This window comes from Thalassophryne amazonica, chromosome 22 (assembly GCF_902500255.1).
Source record: "Thalassophryne amazonica chromosome 22, fThaAma1.1, whole genome shotgun sequence".
NCBI lineage: Eukaryota > Metazoa > Chordata > Actinopteri > Batrachoidiformes > Batrachoididae > Thalassophryne > Thalassophryne amazonica.
Window position 1 is genome coordinate 6,703,680 of NC_047124.1, and position 26,837 is coordinate 6,730,516.

Here is a 26,837-nt window from a genome sequence, read left to right on the forward strand (position 1 = left end):
TGCTGGGGGGTTCCCATGATGCACTGTTTCTTTCTCTTTTGCTCTGTATGCACCACTCTGCATTTAATCATTAGTGATCGATCTTCTGCTCCCCTCCACAGCATGTCTTTTTCCTGGTTCTCTCCCTCAGCCCCAACCAGTCCCAGCAGAAGACTGCCCCTCCCTGAGCCTGGTTCTGCTGGAGGTTTCTTCCTGTTAAAAGGGAGTTTTTCCTTCCCACTGTAGCCAAGTGCTTGCTCACAGGGGGTTGTTTTGACCGTTGGGGTTTTACATAATTATTGTATGGCCTTGCCTTACAATATAAAGCGCCTTGGGGCAACTGTTTGTTGTGATTTGGCGCTATATAAAAAAATTGATTGATTGACTGATTGATGTCTCTGGGTTCTAAGCCTTTGCGATCCAGAGACACCTACAAAGATCTTATGGTGATATCTTTGCAGGAAGAAGAAAAGTCCAAGTCTTTAGGGTCCTGGTGCTTCCTGTCTTACTGTATGGTTGTGAGACTTGGCCTCTAACCAGTGACCTAAGGTGATGACTGGATGTCTTTGGCACCAGGTTCATTGGAGGATCCTTGGGTCCCCCGCTGGAATGGCTTTGTGTCAAATGAGCAGCTACCTGTGGAGACTAAGATAAGTAGGATCACTTGCATTGTGAGGAAGCGTCAGCTTCAATATTTTAGCCCTGTGCATGATCCAGTGTGAAAGTGCCTCAGTGTTGAGACCCCAGAAGCTGGAGAAGGTCAAGGAGGATGCCCCCATTACACCTGGCTGTGGCAAATAGATGGGGGATGGAATGGTTGTCTACCAGGGTGGTTGAGATCCAGGACCAAAGGTGGTTAATGGTGTTGTGGATGATTTTGCATGTTTTACCTGATAGCCAGAAACTTTCACGTCCGCATACTCCTGGTCCTCTGTGGATCTGCTACTCTTTCATCACTTATCTGTAGTTTAATGTTTAACTGTTCGGAGATCGCACGCACTCTTGCTGTCATGCAATATTTACTTTGTCAGCGGCAAGAGCAGGTTTCATAAAATATACACAACAAAGACCAAGATTTAGATTTTATGTGTTATTAATTAAAAAAAACTCTCCTATGATTAAAATGATTCATTGTACTTCACCCTGAACTTCAGAGGAAACTGTTCAATCACCAAAGTAAATTCACATTTGCTATTTGTGATTCTTCTTGGAAAATCAACTCGTTCTGTAATTTGAAGTGGACGAGCTGTTTTACAGTCAAATTAGTTCTTATTCCGACCACTTTCACTGGGTTCATCTTCCTCGGAATCAAACGTTCTTTCTGATAAAAATCATCATCTGACCTTTATTAGTAATTTCCCAGGCCACCTCAAAGAACAAGAGGTCATCCACCGGCAGGTCCTCGCCCTCCCACTGCCGGCAGAACTCCGCTGAGTGACGTCATGGACAAGGAACGGGACAGCGGCATCTTGAAGCGTCTGGAGGTCCAGTTGAAGACAATATTCTTCTGAGAGGAAGTCGGTGGTGACAGTCATCCAGCAGGAAACCAGGACCAGATAAAAGTCCATCCCGCCTACCGACACTGACCTCCACAAAGTGAGCGTCTCACACCACACACACACACACCACACAACACACACACACACACACACACACACACACACACACACACACACACACACACACACACACACACACACACACACACACACACACACACACACACGGATAGCAGGGTTAAAGTCACCTATGGACTGCATTTCTGTGGTGTTTTTCCATCTGAACCAGAAGCTCAAATGAGCATCATTGAGATTAAAAATCTCTTTTGCAAGAAGGACCTGGCCAAGTAGGTAACAAAAACAGAGCAAACAGACATTTTAAACGACCGCGCACATCAACAGAGAGGAACCACACCACCCAATACACGTGGAACATAACGTCAAGGACACAAAAACGATTACGATGGAGATATGTATGATTTAAAACTGGCATTTGGCAAAATGTAAAGCTGCACAGAGATCCACTCCACCAAGTTGTTCCAAAAGGACAAAGCAGGGGGTATTTTAAAAATATCAAATATTACGAGAGGTGAAGGTTGTATTGATTTTGGTTTCTACACAAGCAGTGATAAGAGAAAACTCAGCCAAAACATGGATTTATACATAAAAATCAAACAATGGAGAGAGAGGAAAATGAAATGTGATACACCGTGTTCAATTTCTGAGACACTGGTTGGGGATTCATAAAAAGCAAGTCACCATATTCCAGTACAGATTAAAAAATTAATTCAATTATTTTCATTTATATAGCCACCAATCACAAAAAAAAAAAGTTGCCTCAAGGCACTTCCACACAGTATCAACCCCAGAGCACAGTGGTAAGGAAAACTCCCTCTGAGGAAGAAACCTCAAGCAGACCTGACTTGAAGGGGTGACCCTCTGCTTGGCCATGCTACAAACATAAATTACAGACAATTTACAAAATGAATATAGAGGAAATGTTGCCGGTGCACAGGACTGGAGGGTTACAGAAACCAGACACCACACCCATCTCTGGATGAAGCTGCACCTCAAACGAGAGAGAGAACAGAATCAGCATCAGAAAAGACAACCAATACTGTATAATTTGTCAGCATTAGTAACAAGAAAACAGAAGAAATACTAAGGTGATCGCCGGCCACTAGCCCTAAGCTTCCACTAAAAGACCCGAATTTAGATAAAGTTGCGGCCGCGGCACATTTCCTAATAAAATGAATTAAAGAGTAAAAAGCATAGAAACATATTATACCAGTATGGTAGCCATACGAAAGGGACAATAAGTGCGTCTTAAGTCTGGACTTGAAAGTCTCTACAGAATCTGATTGTTTTATTGATGCAGAGAGATCATTCCACAGAACAGGGGCACGATAAGAGAAGCTCTGTGACCCGTAGACTTCTTATTCACCCTAGGGACAGAAAGTAGTCCTGCACCCTGAGAACACAAAGCCCGGGTCGGTACATAGGGTTTAAATTAGGTTAGCTAGGTAGGGAGGCGCCAGTTTGCAAACAATTTTATAGGCTAGTTTTATAGGCTAGTACATTAATAATAATAATAATAAGTTGCTGATATCAAATGTTTCCTTTCCTGGAGGGGAAGGTTAGATTTTTTTCCTAAAAAAGGTTCAGCTTGGTGAGGAGGTTGTCAACATGTGATCTGAATGATGAATATGGTTCTAATCAGTGATGAGATCTAAATATTTGTAAGCTGTGACCATTTCTATCTCAGCCCCCTTGAGTAGTTGAAATCTTGAGATTAGACATTAATTCTTTTTCACTTGAAAAAACAAGTATGTTGCCCATGAGGGTGAGGGGACACAACTGTCAGCTGATTTTTGGCTGTCAGTCTCACTTTGCTGCACATTTTAGCAGCTTATGTCGTCATCTAGTGGCCGATAAGGTTAATTAAGGTTAATTATGGAGTTCCACAAGGTTCTGTGCTAGGACCAATTTTATTCACTTTATACATGCTTCCCTTAGGCAGTATTATTAGACAGCATTGCTTAAATTTTCATTGTTACACAGATGATACCCAGCTTTATCTATCCGTGAAGCCAGAGGACACACACCAATTAGCTAAACTACATAAAGACATGGATGACCTCTAATTTCCTGCTTTTAAACTCAGATAAAACTGAAGTTATTGTACTTGGCCCCACAAATCTTAGAAACATGGTGTCTAACCAGATCCTTACTCTGGATGGCATTACCCTGACCTCTAGTAATACCGTGAGAAATCTTGGAGTCATTTTTGATCAGGATATGTCATTCAATGCGCATATTAAACAAATATGTAGGACTGCTTTTTTGCATTTGCGCAATATCTCTAAAATTAGAAAGGTCTTGTCTCAGAGTGATGCTGAAAAACTAATTCATGCATTTATTTCCTCTAGGTTGGACTACTGTAATTCATTATTATCAGGTTGTCCTAAAAGTTCCCTGAAAAGCCTTCAGTTAATTCAAAATGCTGCAGCTAGAGTACTGACAGGGACTAGAAGGAGAGAGCATATCTCACCCATATTGGCCTCTCTTCATTGGCTTCATGTTAATTCTAGAATAGAATTTAAAATTCTTCTTCTTACTTATAAGGTTTTGAATAATCAGGTCCCATCTTATCTTAGGGACCTCATAGTACCATATCACCCCAATAGAGTGCTTCGCTCTCAGACTGCAGGCTTACTTGTAGTTCCTAGGGTTTGTAAGAGTAGAATGGGAGGCAGAGCCTTCAGCTTTCAGGCTCCTCTCCTGTGGAACCAGCTCCCAATTCAGATCAGGGAGACAGACACCCTCTCTACTTTTAAGATTAGGCTTAAAACTTTCCTTTTTGCTAAAGCTTATAGTTAGGGCTGGATCAGGTGACCCTGAACCATCCCTTAGTTATGCTGCTATAGACTTAGACTGCTGGGGGGTTCCCATGATGCACTGAGTGTTTTCTCTTTTTGCTCTGTATGCACCACTCTGCATTTAATCATTAGTGATTGATCTCTGCTCCCCTCCACAGCATGTTTTCCGGTTCTTCCCTCAGCCCCAACCAGTCCCAGCAGAAGACTGCCCCTCCCTGAGCCTGGTTCTGCTGGAGGTTTCTTCCTGTTAAAAGGGAGTTTTTCCTTCCCACTGTCGCCAAGTGCTTGCTCACAGGGGGTCGTTTTGACCGTTGGGGTTTTTCCGTAATTATTGTATGGCTTTGCCTTACAAATATAAAGCGCCTTGGGGCAACTGTTTGTTGTGATTTGGCACTATATAAATAAAATTGATTTGATTTGATTTGATCTGAGCATTTCAGGGCTTCTGGTACTTTTCTTACTTGAAACAGAAAATTCAGAAAAAAACAAAACATTTATAAATGTCAGAAATGCAGGACTTTTTTTTTCTATGATTCTTGAGTTTTAAGATGTGAAAGTTTGCCAGAAGAAGGAATTTCTCCTGACAACTTACAGCTGTGAACAGCATGAATGTGGATTTGAAGTGGGTCCGAACACCATCACAGGCAGTCTGCAGATGTTCCAGTGGTTTTATTTACGTATAAATCCTGCCTGTGTCTGTCAGTGGAGGTACAGATCCATTCAGACACACAGCACAGAACAACACGGAGATGAAAACAGAAAAGTGCGCAGCAGAGCAAATCATCCAATGTAAAACTGAGCCAAATGGCTTCATCGTTCTGTAGTAATGCAACATGTTTTCAGCATTTCTGACACCAGCTGATAAATGATGCATTTCAGAGCCACATGCAGTCAGAGCCAGCTGTGATTGGCTGCCAGCTGACCAGGAGCACAAGGTCACCTGGTGGAATAGGAAAGAAAAAAACAAAACAAAAAAAAGTAAATCCTGAATGGAGTCAGCGCCTTAGTACCTGCTCACACGTTCACAAAAACCACACCGAGGACTTGGATCACTGACAGAGGATGAAGGTTCTGGTGCTGGCTGCAGTATGTGGGCTGATCGTGGGTCAGGATGCAAGAAGTCTGGAAACATCTGGTGGAGGATTCGACTCTGCAAACCAAGCACGAGAAACAGGTACCAAAAAACAACAACAACAACAACAACAAACACTTAAGAACAATTTTCAGTGGGTCTCAGACACACTTGTTCCCTGTTTACAATGTGGTACTCGGGTCAAAGCAGTTTCAGTCTTTTGTTCATGGTAATGAGTCATTCATGTCATCAGGAGAGAGTCGTCAAGGGAGCCATCAGGGGAGGCGTCCGTCCTGTCATTAGGAGAGTGCTAAATAGAACACAATAGGTGCTAATTAGAGCTATTGTTTAGTCACTAGCCTATAGCAGTCAACCTCTCGGTAGGTGGGGTCTGGTTAGGTTAAAAAACTCCAGCTTTTGTTGGCTTCTGGTTTATTCTTCTCTACAAGAGTCAAGACAGAAGTCAGACTACCAGAGCAAGCATTTTAGCTGAGGAAGCTTCTGTGATTTGACGCGAAACGTCCTTACGTCAAGCAACCCAGTCCAGTCAAAGATTCAAGCTTCTCTACTTTGAGTAAAGAGCTTTCCTGAGAAAATCTGGCACACAATTCGAAGTAAAACATTTGTTTACAACATGAAAAAAAATGCTATTTTGATTGATCACTGAAATCTGACAATGCCTATAATTAGAAACAGTGAAAGTGACAGTCTGACTTCACACATAAGAAGTCAACATTTAATTCAGTTGATGGGGCTGGTCTCTGGGACAATCATCTGGGAATTTGTGGGATCACCAAGAAGTTGCTGGACATTCCCTATACACAGATACGGGATTAGAAACACAGATTTTTTTTTTTCCAGTGAAAACTGGCATTCACCACAGATGTGTTCTGGTTCCTCCACTGTTCCTTGCATGGACTTGGGGTTGGGAAGGATTACGAAAAGCAGCAGCTTAGGTGCTTTTTGCCGGTGAGGAAAGGTTTGTTCATCTTGACTTCATGAACAATGTTGTGATCTTTGATGAGTCAGCAGATATTTTTGTTGAAACACTTCTGAGTGTGTGGGTGTGAGACTTCCTAGATCAAGGCTAAGATGCTTTCAGTGACTTCCTGGACTCAGTCATCAGAAGTGTATCTATATTTGGTGAAAGTGTTAAACTTGTAAAGACATTCACTGATCTCAGCAGTGATGTTCTTATCTCTGGGTCCGTGACCTTTGAGATGCAGAGATGTTGTTGGGGAAAGTGTAATGCACGGACCCACAACAGGGGGCGCAAATGAACAGTCAATAGATAATCCAGTAAATACAATTTATTGCAGCAAAAGTGCACAGCAGGTCAAATACTGTTTTTAGACTGTCAATCACAAGATACAATGAGTGACGTGTGGGCAGGCCCGAGGGTAGGAGACGCCTATCCAGAGAAGAGGGGCCCACCAGGTTCCGCCGCCAACGAAGACCTGCAGTATACTGAAGCCGCCAAGTCCCAAGTCCCCAGGTGGCCTCTGCTTCCAGCTGTCAGATCCGGTACTGCTGGCAGGAACAAAAACAGGTTAAGGGTGGGTGTGTGGACACCCAGTAAGCAGTCAGCAAAATAGGTTCTCACTGTAGTAGGGTGGGAAAACACCTCCACCACCTACACAGGAAACGCAGTTCGTGAAGAGCCTGAAAAGCACTACTTAGCCGGTTTGGAGTGAGGGGTGAAGACGTCACTCCTCCATTAACCACAAACCCGGCTCCCAGCTGGCAGTAGTAGACAGGAACTCCTACAACACTCAGAAAAGAGAGAACTTGTGCGTACGGCACAGTCAAAAACGGCTGAGAGGTTACCTGAGAGGTAAGCTGATATCTCGGCAGAGATGTGGTGTCTCCTCCAGTCTTTTATGGGATGGGATGGTGATGAGATGATTTCTGACAGCTGTAGTCCTGGCTCCTGGGTGGTGACTGCGCCCTCTGGTGCCTAAAACCCGACAACAGGCAGGGCGCCCTCTGGCGTTAGCCAGCAGTACCTCCTCTTCGGGCGGCCCACACAACAGGACCCCCCCCTCAACAGATTCGCTTCGATTAGGGTGATCAATCACTTGTCTGAATTCCCATACGAACCCAGTGTATGTTGTTAGGAACCGTGAATTCTGCTCCCAAAGCGCCGTAGCCCAGGCGCGTGCCTCACCTCGAAGCAAATTGACAACATAAGCCACCCTGCTGGAGTCTGACGCGTACATTACTGGACGCTGAGCGAAGACGAGCGAGCACTGCATTAAGAAGTCCGTGCACGTCTCTACACAGCCTCCGTACGGCTCCGGGGGACTTATGTATGCTTCAGGGGATGGGGGGGGGGGTCCGTTGAACGACCACTGGAGGGTCCCTGTTCTGCAACAGGTCGGCAGGAGGAGGAGCAGCAGCCGCGCCCTGTGCACGCGCTTCCACCTGTGCGGTGAGAGCCTCCAACCTACGATTGAGTAGTACATTCTGCTCGGTTACCAAATCCAACCGAGCAGTGAAGGCGGCCAAGAATTGCTGCACAACTCACCCATTATTCCTCCTGCAGAGCCTGTGCACCTTGCGTCTCCATTGACTGTTCAACGGGTGGGTTGTGCCCCTTGGGATCCATGACGTTGGCCGAGATATCCTGTTGGGGAAAGTGTAATGCACGGACCCACAACAGGGGGCGCAAATGAACGGTCAATAGATAATCCAATAAATACAATTTATTGCAGCAAAAGTGCACAGCAGGTCAAATACTGTTTTAGACTGTCAATCACAAGATACAATGAGTGACGTGTGGGCAGGCCCGAGGTAGGAGACGCCTATCCAGAGAAGAGCCGGGGCCCACAAGTTCCGCCGCCAATGAAGACCTGCAGTATACTGAAGCCGCCAAGTCCCAGTCCCCAGGTGGCCTCTGCTTCCAGCTGTCAGATCCGGTACTGCTGGCAGAACAAAAACAGGTTAAGGGTGGGTGTGTGGACACCCAGTAAGCAGTCAGCAAAATAAGTTCTCACTGTAGTAGGGTGGGAAAACACCTACACAGGAAACACAGTTTGTGAAGCCTGAAAAGCACTACTTAGCCGGTTTGGAGTGAGGGGTGAAGACGTCACTCCTCCATTAACCACAAACCCGGCTCCCAGCTGGCTAGTAGACAGGAACTCCTACAACACTCAGAAAAGAGAACCTGTGGCATACGGCACAGTCAAAAACGGCTGAGAGGTTACCTGAGAGGTAAGCTTATATCTCGGCAGAGATGTGGTGTCTCCTCCAGTCTTTTATGGGATGGGATGGTGATGAGATGATTTCTGACAGCTGTAGTCCTGGCTCCTGGGTGGTGACTGTGCCCTCTGGTGCCTGAAACCCGACAACAGGCAGGGTGCCCTCTGGCGTTAGCCAGCAGTACCTCCTCTTAGGGCGGCCCACATAACAGATGCCTGGAAAAATCTTATGCCGATATCTCTGCAGGAGAATGAAGGTCCAAGTCTGTAGGGTTATGATGCTTCCTGTCTTACTATATGGTTGTGAGACTTGAACTCTAACCAGATCTACGGTGGCAACTGGATGTCTTTGGTACTTGGTCTACTTTGGAGGATGCCTGAGTCCCACTGGAATGACTTTGTGTATAACGAACGGTTATTTAGTGAGAGTAAGATGAGGAGGATTACTGACATTGTGAAGGAACATCAGCTATCACATTCAACACGCAGGTGCCTCAGTGTTGAGGACCCCAGCGGCTGGAAAAGGCCAAGGACATGCCCACATTTCACCTGGATAGACGGTTACTTTCAGGAGGTGTGGATGGACACATTGTGAAACTGCTGCAGCAGCATTCACCTGGTGTGACTGTGAGACTTGAGATCAACATAATGTTTTAAAGCAGGGGTGCCCAAGATCAGTTGTTGAGCTCTACCTTCCTGACACTCTTAGTTGTCTCCCTGCTCCAACATACCTGAATCCATTGAAAGGATCATTAAAAGCACCCCTGTTTTAAAGAGACATAAACCCTGACTGCTGCATTACCCTAAGAGTCTCAGTTAGTACATCATCAGTACTTCAGTATGCTCATGCCTGTCCACACCCACTGCTGGAATCACTGACTGTACATCTGATCATCACATATTACTGCATTAATGCTGTGCCAGATTGTCTTGTGGCCATGTTTTGGCAATGACTGTTTGTCACTTTGCCTTTTGCTGACCCACCTGTTTTTTGATCAAAGCCCTGGTCTGTTTCTGATAATTTCATTTCATGCTTCATGCTGTCAACTAAACCTTAATTTTAAGAAGTTACATCCAACTCATCACTGTGCAAACTGCACTCAGATATGGTTGGCTCCTTTGGGATGGAGATGAGAATGACAGAATACTCCACCTGGCTTCCTGTGCACCATGTGATTGGCTTCGACAGCAGTGATCTTGGAGACTGTTGTGAAGACGTGAGCGCAGTGCACCGCTGCTCTCTCCAGGCAGTATCGATGGTAGATCTGTCTGTCGCCCGCCCCTTGTCAAGGTCAAACTACAAGAGATGCACAAACAACCGACATGGTGGGGAAGGTAATGATTTGTAAAAATAGATATTCAAGGTTGCAAACCAGTTAGTCCATTCACTGTGTGACATTTTTGAAAAAGTCATGCAAAAAAGTGCCACCAGTCTGCAGGTTTTTGATCCAGTGATGTGACTGAGCTTCATGTTGAGAAGAACAACTCACTGATGACGGAATCGTCATATTTTAGGGCCATGTCCACTGGCGTTTAGGAGGATTTGCGGATGGAATGCGCACAAAGTGGCCCACATACGCCAAACAACCGCATAACCGGTTAACATTCCTGTATGAGTCGCCGCCATCCGAAAAGCTCCGTGATCATCCGCAGAGGCACGCATGTCCGCAGACAGGATTTTTGAGCCGCTTTGAAAATCCTGTCTGTATGCGGATGAGATCCGCATCACTGCCTGAACACATACTGAAGACATACGCAGGGACATACACAACCAACGCGCCGCATATCCCCTGTCATCCGCTGATGATCCGCAAACCGACGGGTTGGCTGCAGCTTTGCGGCGGACCAGGACAGCATGCAAAACAGATATGACGCGTGCCCAGCATGGCCCACATCACGGTCGCAATGGTATGTCGCGCATGCAGACAGAGTGGCACGGATGAAGCGAGGTGCATCACGTCCGCTGGCCCCTCATGGGGGCACCTCCGCGGTCGCCTTCGCTTCTGTTCCACTGTTTATATCCGCTTTTCTTCCTCATGTATTCGCTGATGCCACCCCAGTGACAATTGTCCATTTCCGCCCACCTTTGTTGCGGACGGCTCAGCTTTTGTCTCCTCATTTCATGCGCAAATCCTCCTAAACACTAGTGGGACAGGGCCCTTAGAAACTATAACTAATTAAAGTTTGGCTTGTTTATTGTAGAGCAGGTAGCTCAGTGGGGTAACCCTGCCACTATGTATATTTGGGTTTGGATTCCTGGTCCACAGTACCATGGGTCTGTGTCCTTGGAAAAGACACTTCACCCGCATTGTCTCAGGCCAACCAGCTGTGAATGAGTACAGCCTTGATTGGGGAAGTAACCCTGTGATGGACTGGCATCCACCTTCAGGTGCGAGTCTCTAACTGATTTTCATGACTTAAATAACCAACAGATCATTACATAGAATTGAATATTATTTTTCTGTGATCAGCTAAATAATTAATTGCATAAAGACTTGAGCACTAAATACACCCTTTGTTTCCATCTAGGTTGTCATAGTCAACACAGAAATACATGTGGATGTGATTTCATGCAAGGTTTGTCTGAAAGTTCAGACAGGAAGCAATATTGATTCAGCCAATGAGTGGCCTTTAGCCGCACATTGACCTTTAGGCTGTGCGCCGCATAGAACCGAAGCCTGACCATTCGTGAAATCATTAATGAAGCTCCAAGTTCTTGTTAAGGACAGGACTTTGGGAACACAACTTTTCACAGTGATAATTGATGTAAATCTGACATTTGTATGTGAGAATTGGATTTCTTCATTGTACTTGTTCATCCATATTCAAAACATGCAAATACTTTCTCAAAAGAATGTTTAAAGTAAAATCTTTTTCCATACACAACGCCAGAGGATCACATTTACAAACATATATTCCCAGGTTTCTCTGTAACCTGAGTTTTAATATGAATCACCTTTTTTCTTTAAGGTATTTAAAACAAGTGTGTTTTAGTACAGAGCATCTCAAAGTCCTACTTTACAAAATGACCATTTAATTTCAAACCTTCAACAAAGGTGAAACAAAAGCTGGCCCGTAAACCAGATTTCATCTGCTTTGGTTGAGTGTCATGTTCTCTGTACCTGTATTTATTTCTTCTAACTTTTTTCTTCCTGCTTGTGTTGGATCTGTTACACATTTCACTGATCACCTCTGTGTGGCCACACCTCTGGCAGGTGGAACTCTTGCATCCAATCACTGTGCTGTATTTCAATTGTGGCTCTTCACTCCATCTTCACAAAATTCTTCCCTTCCACTGTGCAGTACACTTGGTCTCTGATCCCTAGTTTGCTTCTACAATTCTCAGTCCAGTTATCCCTGTATCAGTAGTTAGTAGTTCTCTCTCTCTCTCTCTCTCTCTCTCTCTCTCTCTCTCTCTCTCTCTCTCTCTCTCTCTCCTTGTTCTGTGGCTCCACTTTGCTCTGGCTACTCAAATCCTGGCTCCCCTCCAGACCACCAATGTCTCCACCTTCTGTGCTTCAGCTGCAGCGCCCTGTGACCCGCTGTCACTTCAAATTTGTAATAAACCACTTTACCACCTCACATGGTTCCAGCCTTTGATACCAACAGCAGAATATCTTGGTTTATCTGGCAGCAGTATTACGCCAGATGTTTTTGCACTTTTCTCCTATAGTTTAGTAATCTCAGACCTGCTCACATTTTCTTTTTTGAAACATTCCAGAGTTACCGTGGAAGACTAAGTAACATTTGGAGGACTTGCATGAGGACACTTAGCATTGCTAAAAATATAAATTACGCATATTAACAGGTTCCATACTTCCAGTATCTCAGGCTGTTTGTAGTTGGTTGCATTAAGCCTATATCTTGTGCAGTTTACTGTGTTTTGCAACCAAAGGTGAAATCAAAAATGTTACCATTAGCAACTGGTGTCACTGAAGACACGAGTACTGTATTACTGCATAGTACAGGATTATTATTCAATGACCCATTCACCAGTTTCGTGTTACATATGGTTGATGTTATAGGCACAATAACTAAATAAATAAATGAACATAAATGTTTGCATTATATGACCAGTGCACGTGACTTCTGACCTTGTCCAGGTTGTTGTAGAAGTCGACCTTTCCGGCACAGAGGTATCGTCCCAGCAGGGTGGCGTGCGTCGTGAACACTGTTGCCATCGGTATTTTGCGTGAACGAGAAAGAATGAGCCCTGGTCCCGCTTGCCACTCATGGAAATGAATGATGACATTGGGCCTGTCTCCAAGGTTGTCAGTTAACTGAAAAGTCAAAGATATTGTTTGAGAAGGAGCTTGAAACAATCATCTTTCAATTTTACAGAGGGAAAAATGGTAGCAAGAAAAAAAAATTAAGATATGGGTTTGAGCACTTCAATATCCAGCAATATGACACACAAAAAATACATTTGAGTTTTCATTTTATTGTCTGTTAAATACTTATTACAGCACTTTATTTCAGTTCTTCATTTCATTTAGTGTATATTAAGAAAGAGTGGTGACTGGATACCAGTGGGCATGTTGGTGATGAGGAAGCAAGGGGTTGAAACGGTGTCAGGAGGAAGAACATTGAAGGACAGATGGTGGTTGATTTTGCAAAAATTATGGGATTGGTCGATTGATTGATACAGAAGAAAGGGGACATAAAAGGCAAGATTTCTACATTCTAAGTTTGGGCGAAGCTACTGAATAGTGTGTCAGAAATATAAGCAGAAGAAGAAGAAACAGCAAAATTCAAATTCAAATTTATGAATTTATATAGCGCCAGTTCACGATAAAATCGTCCCAAGGCGCTTCACACAACAACCAATTAAAAAATTTAAAACAATAAAAAAAGACCATAAAAGAAAGACAACCATAAAAGAATACAAGAATAAAACACTTCATAATACTAATGATAAGACAGAGAAAACAAATGAATCTTTAAACGTGACTTAAAAGTCTCCACAATATCCGACTGCCGAATGTGTGCCGGGAGATCGTTCCACAGAGCTGGGGCACGGTAGGAGAAAGCTCTATGACCAGCAGACTTTTTATTCACCCTGGGAACACACAGAAGTCCTGCACCCTGAGAACGCAGGGCCCGAGCTGGTACATAGGGGCTTACCAGGTCAGCTAGATAGGGAGGTGCAAGTAAATGAACGATTTTATAAACTAATAACAGTACTTTAAAATCCGATCTTGCAGGAACAGGAAGCCAGTGCAGGGACACCAAAACAGGTTTAATATGGTCAAACTTTCTGCTTTGTGTCAAAAGTCTGGCAGCAGCATTTTTGAACCAGTTGAAGACCCCTAATCCTGGACTGCGGTAAGCCAGAAAATAGAGCATTACAATAGTCCAATCTAGAAGAGACAAATGCATGAATCAAAGTCTCAGCATCAGCCATAGACAGGATGGGACGGATCTTCGCTATATTTCGCAAATGGAAGAAAGCAGTCCTCGTAATGTCTCTAATGTGGAAATCAAAGGACAACGTAGGATCAAAAATTACTCCAAGGTTCCTCACTTTATCCGTATGACGTATAACACACGGACCTAAGCTAAGTGCTAGCTGATCAAATTTATGCCGATACCTCGCTGGACCAAGAACCATAACTTCAGTCTTATCAGAATTTAAAAGTAGGAAGTTATTAGACATCCAACTTCTTACTGATGCAAGGCAATCTTCCAATGATTTTATGTGAATGAGATTACCAGCAGTTATTGGCATGTACAATTGAGTGTCATCAGCATAGCAATGAAAGGAAATCCCAAAGCACCGCAGGATGTTCCCAAGATGTGCTACATAAAGGGAAAAAAGCAGGGGGCCTAAAACGGATCCCTGAGGAACCCCAAACTTCATGTCCCTACAATCAGAGGAGATGCCATTACACAGTACGCAGTAAGAGCGACTGGACAGGTATGACGTCAACCAGGCAAGAGCAGTTCCAGTAATCCCAAAGTGATTTTCCAGCAAGACAGCAGCAAGATGTGTAACGCTGGCAGCTGCAGGTTTGGTGATTAAAATGGGCGCCGTTTTTCTCTTTTCTGCAAATATATGTACTTATGTCTCCATATACACTTCTACACGCTTTACTTTTTCTTGTTCCCCCCTTTTTAATATTATTATATTTAAGTAAATATTGGAGGAGTGGGGTACAATTAGTTATATCTAACAGCTAACGTTAGCTTATCTAGTCAGCCTTAGCAACGTTCATGGTAGCTTACAAAATAGTTGGTTCCTTTGTGTTTGATAACAATCTTCTCCTGTGATGTCTTATCCTTCTTATGTCTTATTACTTATATTATATATACCTTTTTCTTGAGCTGCTTGGGTGTGTAGGGAGAGTTCCCATGGGATAAAAAAAGCTTTTTAACCTACTATCCCTGGTTCTCAAGACCAGGCACCTAAGTGGCTCTACTCTATTCTTTTCTACTCTCCTATTTTGCTCTTCCTTTTTATATATTTAGATATACCTTAGTATACTGGCATAGTTCCACCTTAGAATTGGAATATAATATATAAGATATACCTTACTGAATTTTCATCTTATTGGTCACATTTTTGATCCGTCCTACACACGTTGCAGTATGAATGGAGAAACGGTGGAGGAGAAAGAGCGGGAGAGACAGAGTGCGTGGATCAATGACGGCCACTGAATGTAAAGATGAAAAAACTTTTAAAAATACTGAGCCCAGGACTTATGAGCATCACAGCAAACATCTGGTGAACCTCTTTGAAGAACCAAGCAATCAAGGACCCAAGGATGAGGGTGTCGTTGGCCTCTCGGTCGTGGTAAGGCAGGCCGATGTTGCAGGTGTCCCAGAGATCGCCCTTCCAGCGGTCCAGATTCCAGGCAGCTGTGCCGATGTCAAACAGGATGACACTGGGGCTGCCGTCGATCAGCCAGCGACCGAAGTGAACCTACAAAACATTTACACTCGTGTTGATCGGTGTATCGCTCAGAAAGATGCAGAGAGAAACGCACATCTCTTACTCTAGTCAGGTACATAAATATTGTGCTTTAATTCAAAAGCTTTAATCCAAAAATATTAACCTTTTAGTAATTACAGGCATTTCGACTGATGTGCACCATCCCATCTGGGAATTGACTAAGATACAATCTTCCTTGCCACGAGACGAGACAGACATGTTTATACACAGTTCCTCTATTTTCAGAGACCATAAGTATTTGGACAAACTAAACAATAATTATTTTTAATACAAATCTTTATTTTTGCAGGCAGTTTTCTTTTGACCAGTCAGAACGTAAAGACATGAACATTTCCATTGGTCATTAAGAAATAAAGACAGCAGGGTACTGCATGGTAAATCTGTCTGGAGCAGGAAATGAGTGAGGGAAGCCACCAAGACATCTGTAACAACCCTGAAGAAGTTAAATTCTTCTCTGGCTGCAGTGGGAGGAACTGGGAAAACCGCAACATTTACTTGTTGCATCACGAGTCACAGCTTCATGATGGAGTGGAGCAAAGAAGGATTTTTATAGAAGAAATCAGAGCAAATCTAGGTTTGAATCACCCATGTGCCTTCTGGCAAACTGTAGTTGAACTTCCATCTCTGTGCCACTCCAACATCAAGCTGTGAATTGCTTATATCATTGTTTTATTTGAATTGCTTGTGTGTATTGTAGCAAGGTGAAGTCCAGAGAGATGGTTTCATGAATCATATGAACAAACATAACAAACGGGGAGATTAACACATTTAATTAGTCAGCAAACACTAACCTGGCAGCCGTTGCTAATGAGAGCATCCATGGCCTTCCTGACAGCAGGGTTGGGTGGCTCACATTCCTCCACCTGCATCTTGACGTTGTGCTCAAAGTACGGCCCCATCATATAGTAATTGTCAGCCCATTCATCCACTGTTATCTTGGCCTTGGTCTGAATCACTGTGTAGATGCCACCAACTACAAACATGCAAACAGAAAAGCTTGTAACTTATGAACGGAGGGTTTTCTGCACACAAAGAGTTGCAGCATTCACCTGCTCATTGGGTTTAAAGTTTTTTCCACAATATAAATGAGATGAAATGGCTCAGCGGACATTTGCCCAGTTATTTCTGGTCTCTTAAAGATACGGGTCCACCGACAAAAAGTACTGTAATTCCCGTGCTGTCCTCATGATTTTGATGGAATTGCTCTTCAATCAACTATAATATCTATTCGTTACGTGGTCAACTGATCATTCTCCTGGCATTGCAAACAATCTGGGACTTTGGTATCATCTCTATGGATGGGGAACAAAAGGACTTCTTGTCCCAGTCTGGAAAGGAAAGGGTGATTGTATGGACTCACACCTCTCTCTGTGCCAGGGAAGATGCTTGCAAGGATTATTTTTAATAGGATTCCATTCCATCAACTTGCTATTCAGCGACCGGAAGAGTCTGGTTTTATGCCAAAGAAGTCAACCATGGACTGCCTTCTAGTCTTGTGAGTACTCGCAGAATGCAACTTGCATATCAGCACCGCTTCTTTGCAGCCTGTGTTGATGTTCACAAAGCAGTTGATCCAGCTGATCTGGCTGCTCTCTGAGACATCCAGAAAAGTCATTGGATCCCCAAGAAGTTGCTGGACATCATAGCCAGCCTATGCACATTTAGCGTGAGTGCTGTGCAGAGCGGAGACAGAGTGAATTTTTCCCAGTGAAAACTGGTGTTCCTCAGGGATGTAAACTGGCTACTATTGTTCAGTTCTCACATGGGCCGGATGTCGGATCAGGATGTGGAAGCCAGTAATTTAGGTGCTTTTGTTTCCGAGGAAAGGTTTACTCACCTTGACTTTGCAGACGTTGCTGTGGTCTTTGTATAATCATTGGATACTCTGGATTGCAGCACTTGAGAAGCTGAGTGTCTTGTTTTTGTGGTTGTCGTGGTTCAAGACTCAAATCAGTGACTTATTGGACTTGGGCATCAAAAGTGTATCTGCATGTGGTGACAGTGTTGAACTTGTAGAGACATTCACTGATCTCAGCAGGTAGGATTCATGTCTATTTGAATTTTAAATTCTAGAATAGAATTTAAAATTCTTCTTCTTACTTATAAGGTTTTGAATAATCAGGTCCCATCGCATCTTAGGGACCTCGTAGTACCATATCACCCCAATAGAGCGCTTCGCTCTCAGACTGCAGGCTTACTTGTAGTTCCTAGGGTTTGTAAGAGTAGAATGGGAGGCAGAGCCTTCAGCTTTCAGGCTCCTCTCCTGTGGAACCAGCTCCCAATTCAGATCAGGGAGACAGACACCCTCTCTACTTTTAAGATTAGGCTTAAAACTTTCCTTTTTGCTAAAGCTTATAGTTAGGGCTGGATCAGGTGACCCTGAACCATCCCTTAGTTATGCTGCTATAGACGTAGACTGCTGGGGGGTTCCCATGATGCACTGTTTCTTTCTCTTTTTGCTCTGTATGCACCACTCTGCATTTAATCATTAGTGATCGATCTCTGCTCCCCTCCACAGCATGTCTTTTTTCCTGGTTCTCTCCCTCAGCCCCAACCAGTCCCAGCAGAAGACTGCCCCTCCCTGAGCCTGGTTCTGCTGGAGGTTTCTTCCTGTTAAAAGGGAGTTTTTCCTTCCCACTGTAGCCAAGTGCTTGCTCACAGGGGGTTGTTTGACCGTTGGGGTTTTACATAATTATTGTATGGCCTTGCCTTACAATATAAAGCGCCTTGGGGCAACTGTTTGTTGTGATTTGGCGCTATATAAAAAAATTGATTGATTGACTGATTGATGTCTCTGGGTTCTAAGCCTTTGCGATCCAGAGACACCTACAAAGATCTTATGGTGATATCTTTGCAGGAAGAAGAAAAGTCCAAGTCTTTAGGGTCCTGGTGCTTCCTGTCTTACTGTATGGTTGTGAGACTTGGCCTCTAACCAGTGACCTAAGGTGATGACTGGATGTCTTTGGCACCAGGTTTCATTGGAGGATCCTTGGGTCCCGCTGGAATGGCTTTGTGTCAAATGAGCAGCTACCTGTGGAGACTAAGATAAGTAGGATCACTTGCATTGTGAGGAAGCGTCAGCTTCAATATTTTAGCCCTGTGCATGATCCAGTGTGAAAGTGCCTCAGTGTTGAGACCCCAGAAGCTGGAGAAGGTCAAGGAGGATGCCCCCATTACACCTGGCTGTGGCAAATAGATGGGGGATGGAATGGTTGTCTACCAGGGTGGTTGAGATCCAGGACCAAAGGTGGTTAAATGGTGTTGTGGATGATTTTGCATGTTTTACCTGATAGCCAGAAACTTTCACGTCCGCATACTCCTGGTCCTCTGTGGATCTGCTACTCTTTCATCACTTATCTGTAGTTTAATGTTTAACTGTTCGGAGATCGCACGCACTCTTGCTGTCATGCAATATTTACTTTGTCAGCGGCAAGAGCAGGTTTCATAAAATATACACAACAAAGACCAAGATTTAGATTTTATGTGTTATTAATTAAAAAAAACTCTCCTATGATTAAAATGATTCATTGTACTTCACCCTGAACTTCAGAGGAAACTGTTCAATCACCAAAGTAAATTCACATTTGCTATTTGTGAATCTTCTTGGAAAATCAACTCGTTCTGTAATTTGAAGTGGACGAGCTGTTTTACAGTCAAATTAGTTCTTATTCCGACCACTTTCACTGGGTTCATCTTCCTCGGAATCAAACGTTCTTTCTGATAAAAATCATCATCTGACCTTTATTAGTAATTTCCCAGGCCACCTCAAAGAACAAGAGGTCATCCACCGGCAGGTCCTCGCCCTCCCACTGCGGCAGAACTCCGCTGAGTGACGTCATGGACAAGGAACGGGACAGCGGCATCTTGAAGCGTCTGGAGGTCCAGTTGAAGACAATATTCTTCTGAGAGGAAGTCGGTGGTGACAGTCATCCAGCAGGAAACCAGGACCAGATAAAAGTCCATCCCGCCTACCGACACTGACCTCCACAAAGTGAGCGTCTCACACACACACACACACACACACACACACACACACACACACACACACACACACACACACACACACACACACACACACACACACACACACACACACACACACACACACACACACACACACACACACACACGGATAGCAGGGTTAAAGGTCACCTATGGACTGCATTTCTGTGGTGTTTTTCCATCTGAACCAGAAGCTCAAATGATGCATCATTGAGATTAAAAATCTCTTTTGCAAGAAGGACCTGGCCAAGTAGGTAACAAAAACAGAGCAAACAGACATTTTAAACGACCGCGCACATCAACAGAGAGGAACCACACCACCCAATACACGTGGAACATAACGTCAAGGACACAAAACGATTACGATGGAGATAATGTATGATTTAAAACTGGCATTTGGCAAAATGTAAAAGCGCACAGAGATCCACTCCACCAAGTTGTTCCAAAAGGACAAAGCAGGGGTGTATTTAAAAATATCAAATATTACGAGAGTGAAGGTTGTATTGATTTTGGTTTCTACACAAGCAGTGATAAGAGGAAACTCAGCCAAAAATGGATTTATACATAAAAATCAAACAATGAGAGAGAGAGAAAATGAAATGTGATACACCGTGTTCAATTTCTTGAGACACTGGTTGGGGAATTCATAAAAAGCAAGTCACCATATTCCAGTAAAGATTAAAAAATTAATTTCAATTTATTTTCATTTATATAGCACCAAATCACAAAAAAAAAAAGTTGCCTCAAGGCACTTCACACAAGTATCAACCCCCAGAGCAACAGTGGTAAGGAAAAACTCCCTCTGAGGAAGAAACCTCAAGCAGACCTGACTTGAAGGGGTGACCCTCTGCTTGGGCCATGCTACAAACATAAATTACAGAACAATTTACAAAATGAATATAGAGGAAATGTTGCCGGTGCACAGGACTGGAGGGTTACAGAAACAGACACCACACCCATCTCTGGATGAAGCTGCACCTCAAACAGAGAGAGAGAAACAGAATCAGGCATCAGAAAGACAACCAATACTGTATAATTTGTCAGCATTAAGTAACAAGAAAAACAGAAGAAATACTAAGGTGATCGCCGGCCACTAGCCCTAAGCTTCACTAAAAGACCCAGAATTTAGATAAAGTTGAGGCCGCGGCACATTTCCTAATAAAATGAATTAAAAGAGTAAAAAGCATAGAAACATATTATACCAGTATGGTAGCCATACGAAAGGGACAATAAGTGCGTCTTAAGTCTGGACTTGAAAGTCTCTACAGAATCTGATTGTTTTATTGATGCAGAGAGATCATTCCACAGAACAGGGGCACGATAAGAGAAAGCTCTGTGACCCGTAGACTTCTTATTCACCCTAGGGACAGAAAGTAGTCCTGCACCCTGAGAACACAAAGCCCGGGTCGGTACATAGGGTTTAAATTAGGTTAGCTAGGTAGGGAGGCGCCAGTTTGCAAACAATTTTATAGGCTAGTTTTATAGGCTAGTACATTAATAATAATAATAATAAGTTGCTGATATCAAATGTTTCCTTTCCTGGAGGGGAAGGTTAGATTTTTTTCCTAAAAAAGGTTCAGCTTGGTGAGGAGGTTGTCAACATGTGATCTGAATGATGAATATGGTTCTAATCAGTGATGAGATCTAAATATTTGTAAGCTGTGACCATTTCTATCTCAGCCCCCTTGAGTAGTTGAAATCTTGAGATTAGACATTAATTCTTTTTCACTTGAAAAAACAAGTATGTTGCCCATGAGGGTGAGGGGACACAACTGTCAGCTGATTTTTGGCTGTCAGTCTCACTTTGCTGCACATTTTAGCAGCTTATGTCGTCATCTAGTGGCCGATAAGGTTAATTAAGGTTAATTATGGAGTTCCACAAGGTTCTGTGCTAGGACCAATTTTATTCACTTTATACATGCTTCCCTTAGGCAGTATTATTAGACAGCATTGCTTAAATTTTCATTGTTACACAGATGATACCCAGCTTTATCTATCCGTGAAGCCAGAGGACACACACCAATTAGCTAAACTACATAAAGACATGGATGACCTCTAATTTCCTGCTTTTAAACTCAGATAAAACTGAAGTTATTGTACTTGGCCCCACAAATCTTAGAAACATGGTGTCTAACCAGATCCTTACTCTGGATGGCATTACCCTGACCTCTAGTAATACCGTGAAAAATCTTGGAGTCATTTTTGATCAGGATATGTCATTCAATGCGCATATTAAACAAATACGTAGGACTGCTTTTTTGCATTTGCGCAATATCTCTAAAATTAGAGAGGTCTTGTCTCAGAGTGATGCTGAAAAACTAATTCATGCATTTATTTCCTCTAGGCTGGACTATTGTAATTCATTATTATCAGGTTGTCCTAAAAGTTCCCTGAAAAGCCTTCAGTTAATTCAAAATGCTGCAGCTAGAGTACGGACAGGGACTAGAAGGAGAGAGCATATCTCACCCATATTGGCCTCTCTTCATTGGCTTCATGTTAATTCTAGAATAGAATTTAAAATTCTTCTTCTTACTTATAAGGTTTTGAATAATCAGGTCCCATCTTATCTTAGGGACCTCATAGTACCATATCACCCCAATAGAGTGCTTCGCTCTCAGACTGCAGGCTTACTTGTAGTTCCTAGGGTTTGTAAGAGTAGAATGGGAGGCAGAGCCTTCAGCTTTCAGGCTCCTCTCCTGTGGAACCAGCTCCCAATTCAGATCAGGGAGACAGACACCCTCTCTACTTTTAAGATTAGGCTTAAAACTTTCCTTTTTGCTAAAGCTTATAGTTAGGGCTGGATCAGGTGACCCTGAACCATCCCTTAGTTATGCTGCTATAGACTTAGACTGCTGGGGGGTTCCCATGATGCACTGAGTGTTTATTTCTCTTTTTGCTCTGTATGCACCACTCTGCATTTAATCATTAGTGATTGATCTCTGCTCCCCTCCACAGCATGTCTTTTTCCCGGTTCTCTCCCTCAGCCCCAACCAGTCCCAGCAGAAGACTGCCCCTCCCTGAGCCTGGTTCTGCTGGAGGTTTCTTCCTGTTAAAAGGGAGTTTTTCCTTCCCACTGTCGCCAAGTGCTTGCTCACAGGGGGTCGTTTTGACCGTTGGGGTTTTTCCGTAATTATTGTATGGCTTTGCCTTACAAATATAAAGCGCCTTGGGGCAACTGTTTGTTGTGATTTGGCACTATATAAATAAAATTGATTTGATTTGATTTGATCTGAGCATTTCAGGGCTTCTGGTACTTTTCTTACTTGAAACAGAAAATTCAGAAAAAAACAAAACATTTATAAATGTCAGAAATGCAGGACTTTTTTTTTCTATGATTCTTGAGTTTTAAGATGTGAAAGTTTGCCAGAAGAAGGAATTTCTCCTGACAACTTACAGCTGTGAACAGCATGAATGTGGATTTGAAGTGGGTCCGAACACCATCACAGGCAGTCTGCAGATGTTCCAGTGGTTTTATTTACGTATAAATCCTGCCTGTGTCTGTCAGTGGAGGTACAGATCCATTCAGACACACAGCACAGAACAACACGGAGATGAAAACAGAAAAGTGCGCAGCAGAGCAAATCATCCAATGTAAAACTGAGCCAAATGGCTTCATCGTTCTGTAGTAATGCAACATGTTTTCAGCATTTCTGACACCAGCTGATAAATGATGCATTTCAGAGCCACATGCAGTCAGAGCCAGCTGTGATTGGCTGCCAGCTGACCAGGAGCACAAGGTCACCTGGTGGAATAGGAAAGAAAAAAACAAAACAAAAAAAAAGTAAATCCTGAATGGAGTCAGCGCCTTAGTACCTGCTCACACGTTCACAAAAACCACACCGAGGACTTGGATCACTGACAGAGGATGAAGGTTCTGGTGCTGGCTGCAGTATGTGGGCTGATCGTGGGTCAGGATGCAAGAAGTCTGGAAACATCTGGTGGAGGATTCGACTCTGCAAACCAAGCACGAGAAACAGGTACCAAAACAACAACAACAACAACAACAACAAACACTTAAGAACAATTTTCATATTAAACTACAGCTTAACTATTCTTTAAAAATAACTGAAAGCATTTACATTTGCAACGTGTCATAATAAATAAATGACTTCACTTTTGCATGTAAATATAAAACTACAGGTTGAAATGCTTCATTTTTGTAATAATTGGTGACTTTTGGGTTTCTTTTTTTTTCCTTTTCGACAAGAGATTGCAAAAATTTTCATGATCAATTAATCTGGTGATGACAAGATTTTGATGATTAATCCAATAATCAATTAGTTTAGAAAAAAGAGTGCGTGTATGTTTGTGTGTGTGTGTGTGTGTTACATACTTGCAGACAGACCACTTATCATTTATTAATGGACACTAATTAACAGATTGATTTATTATTGGACTGGTGATTAGTAATTTGGGCTGTTGATGCAGAATGACATTGGTTCTACTGGGTTTCTTTTTCATTTATTTTTCCCAGAAGCTACCATGTCTGTCAGAAGGTCATCAGCAGACGTCCAGGCAGCAGATAAAGCCAACCTGTGTTTCTCTGCCAAAGACGACGAACAGATCATGTGTAACGACCGCAGGAGCAAATTCAATTTCAACCCCTTCGGGCTCCGCTTTGGGAAACGATACAACAGCTACGTGTACCGGCGGGCTGTGACCCGGGCCACCCTGGACAAGTTTTCACCTCTGTCTGTGTTCCTGCGAGAGCTGAAACCTGATCATTTTTCTTGACTGGTGGTGTAGAATGAAAAACAACAAAAAAAAAAGACTTAATGTCTGGAAGTGTTGGAAGAAACAACATTCAAAAATAAATGTCTTCTGAAGTTTGAGAGCAGCTTTCTTAAACACCAGCTCTTATATTTAGTGTCTGTTTAATGAAATAAATCAATTGTGGTTGCATTCAAGTGAATGTATTTGCAGGATTTTAAATGTGAACATGTTGACAAAATAAATCAGAGGGGCACTCAAAGACACACATCTCCATCAAAATAACAATGATCTGCTATTATTAACTCTGCGAATTGCCAGGGGAGGGTTGGAGTTAACACAGTCAGACCTTTGTGACATCACAAGGGGAGAATGGTAAAGGAAGAGATCAAAGATTAAAGCACCAAGATCAAAGAGCACGAACCTACACCTAATTCCACAAAAGTCAAAGTCCTGTTAGAAGTGGCTTTTCATAAGCTTAATTAGATGTGATCAAATGTCAGGAGTATCCATTTAGTTCATGTACTTGAATTGTAGCCTTTTCCCCAATTTTTTTTTTTTGGTTTCTGAATTCTTTTTCAGATAATTTCCACAGAAGATTGGTTTTCTCTGCTATGCACAATTTGTCATTGCTTTTTGGCACTTGGTTTCCAGCTGATAACTGGAAAATAAACAGGCATAAAATTGGAACCTCCATCCAATTTTGGTGGTGTCGGTAAATCCATAACAGAAAAATGAGAGTGATTGAGGCACTTTTGATTGAGATATAATGAAAAATGTATATCAAATGGGCTTTGATGTTAAATTCAAAATTCCACAAAATACAAAATCTGGATCGGATCCGGATAAAACTTTGTTAGGTGATAGTGAGTGCCAGTGTACACCTCACTTTCAAATATAAGAGTGACTGGAGCACGTTTGATTAAGATATAATGTAAAATATACATTAAAAGGGGGTTTCAATGTTAAATTTAAATGGCCACAAAATCTGGATCAGATCTGGATTACACTTGGTAAGTCAATTAAGGATACCATCCTATATAACACTCCCAAATATGATAGAAATTTGATATTTTTTGACAGAGTTATGAATTTTTGAAACTTTGTTCAGTGTTAAAGGATAGGGATTTTTCCTGACTTTCACCTTGAAAATTGAATCACTTCTTTCCTATCAGGATATGAATCTTCAGTATAAATTTCATAAAAATATATGAAAACTTGTGGGCTCCAGGCTGTTCACAAACAGACAAACTGGGGCAAAAACATCACCCCCTTCAACTTCAATGGCAGAGGTAATAATCTCATAAGCTCCAAAACAACTATTCTGTCTACGACATTTTATGGTAACACATTAAAACTAGGATTGGTAGTATTGGTACATACTAGGAAGAATTAGTTAACTACAGTAAATCAATAAACCCCAGTAGGCCTCCCTTCAGATCTCACTTTAAGGCCACACCTCTAAAACACTGTTGAAAAGTCCATGAGAGAGAACTTTGGAGAGATGAGCTGAAGACCTTGTCTCCTTCACTGCCCTAAATTATTCTTCTGCTTCAGTAATTCTTCTTCAGTTTGGTCATTTGGTAACCGATGTTCCTCAAGCAGACAGTTCTGTTATGTGTCGGACGCAGCTCGGAGAACCGACCAGCGTTTGAAGGACCCAGTATGAAATAAGCAGAGCACGGTTCAAAGGATAACTGAATTTAATACATAACAGTGATAATATAATAAAAAAGTGCGGCCTGGCGTGGTGCGCTCCCAGCAGCGCTAACGGTCCGGAGCCAGAAGCTGTTTCGGACCCAAGGACCCCGCCGACACCCCCCAGGTGGCCGCAACAACCGAGTCTGTGAAAGAAGGAACCATTATGTGAGTCCACACTCTACACACAGAGAGAACACTTAAAGGTGTACAAACAGCAAACACTTCCTGGCTTGATTACTGATCAGCTTCCCAACCTGCAGGCATGGAACATCCAGTTCACAAAACTCCACTGCAGTGGAAGCTGATACATGACTAACATACAGCTCAATACAATAAGGTGTGAGGGACACCACATTTACTGACTGTATAACAGTTAGTCACAAAATCTAACGTACCTCAGGAAGTGTGCTGATGAGCGTGAGACCTCACCCCCTCCTCTTTCACAGACTGTGCATCAAACCTGGACGTTCTCAGCATCCGCTGTTGATGAGATGGCTCCCGAGACGACGATCTCACCCGTCTGGTCACAAGGTCGAGTCTCTGGCAAATACACACTGTGCACTCCAGTTTTAAATGCCAACATGTTCCAATCCATCCAGATGCACTACAGCTGTGAGTCCTGACGAGTCGCAGGTGATCAGGGTGAGGTCCTGACAGCCTCAGCAACACAGCCACTCAGTCCCAAACGCACGCCACCTGGGAGGAAAACCAAACAGAAACAAACCGGCAGCCAGGCCCCCCCAGCCATATAACAGTACCCCACCCTCACGGGAAGCCTCCCGGCGACCCCACACACCTGGCCCAGGAGAAACAACCCCCTCCAGGGACCATGGCTGGAAACCG

The 26,837-nt window shown here is 43.1% G+C and overlaps 2 protein-coding genes across 2 annotated transcripts in view; one reads left to right on the forward strand and one right to left on the reverse strand.

Moving 5' to 3' along the window:
- Positions 1-19,525, reverse strand: part of gys2 (glycogen synthase 2) — a 48,781-nt gene extending 29,256 nt beyond the window's left edge. Inside the window, exons 1-3 of the mRNA XM_034163702.1 lie at positions 19,321-19,525; positions 16,373-16,554; positions 15,360-15,551 (exon numbers count right to left, since the gene is read on the reverse strand). Of these exons, the coding sequence (XP_034019593.1) occupies positions 15,360-15,551; positions 16,373-16,554; positions 19,321-19,444 (498 nt within the window). The 5' untranslated portion in view covers positions 19,445-19,525. The remainder of the gene's footprint in view (positions 1-15,359; positions 15,552-16,372; positions 16,555-19,320) is intronic.
- A 3,923-nt stretch (positions 19,526-23,448) lies between these two features.
- kiss2 (kisspeptin 2) lies at positions 23,449-24,319 on the forward strand. Its single transcript, XM_034163492.1, has 2 exons — positions 23,449-23,560; positions 24,058-24,319. The coding sequence occupies exons 1-2, from the start codon at positions 23,449-23,451 to the stop codon at positions 24,315-24,317; spliced, it is 372 nt and encodes a 123-aa protein (XP_034019383.1). The 3' UTR covers positions 24,318-24,319.
- Positions 24,320-26,837: the final 2,518 nt, after the last annotated feature.

Excerpts from the sequence above, each read along its gene's own strand:
- kiss2 (XM_034163492.1), top strand. The coding sequence starts at position 23,449 with ATGAAGGTTCTGGTGCTGGCTGCAGTATGTGGGCTGATCGTGGGTCAG. Across the intron at positions 23,561-24,057 it reads AAACCAAGCACGAGAAACAG|AAGCTACCATGTCTGTCAGA; the intron begins GTACCAAAACAA and ends TATTTTTCCCAG.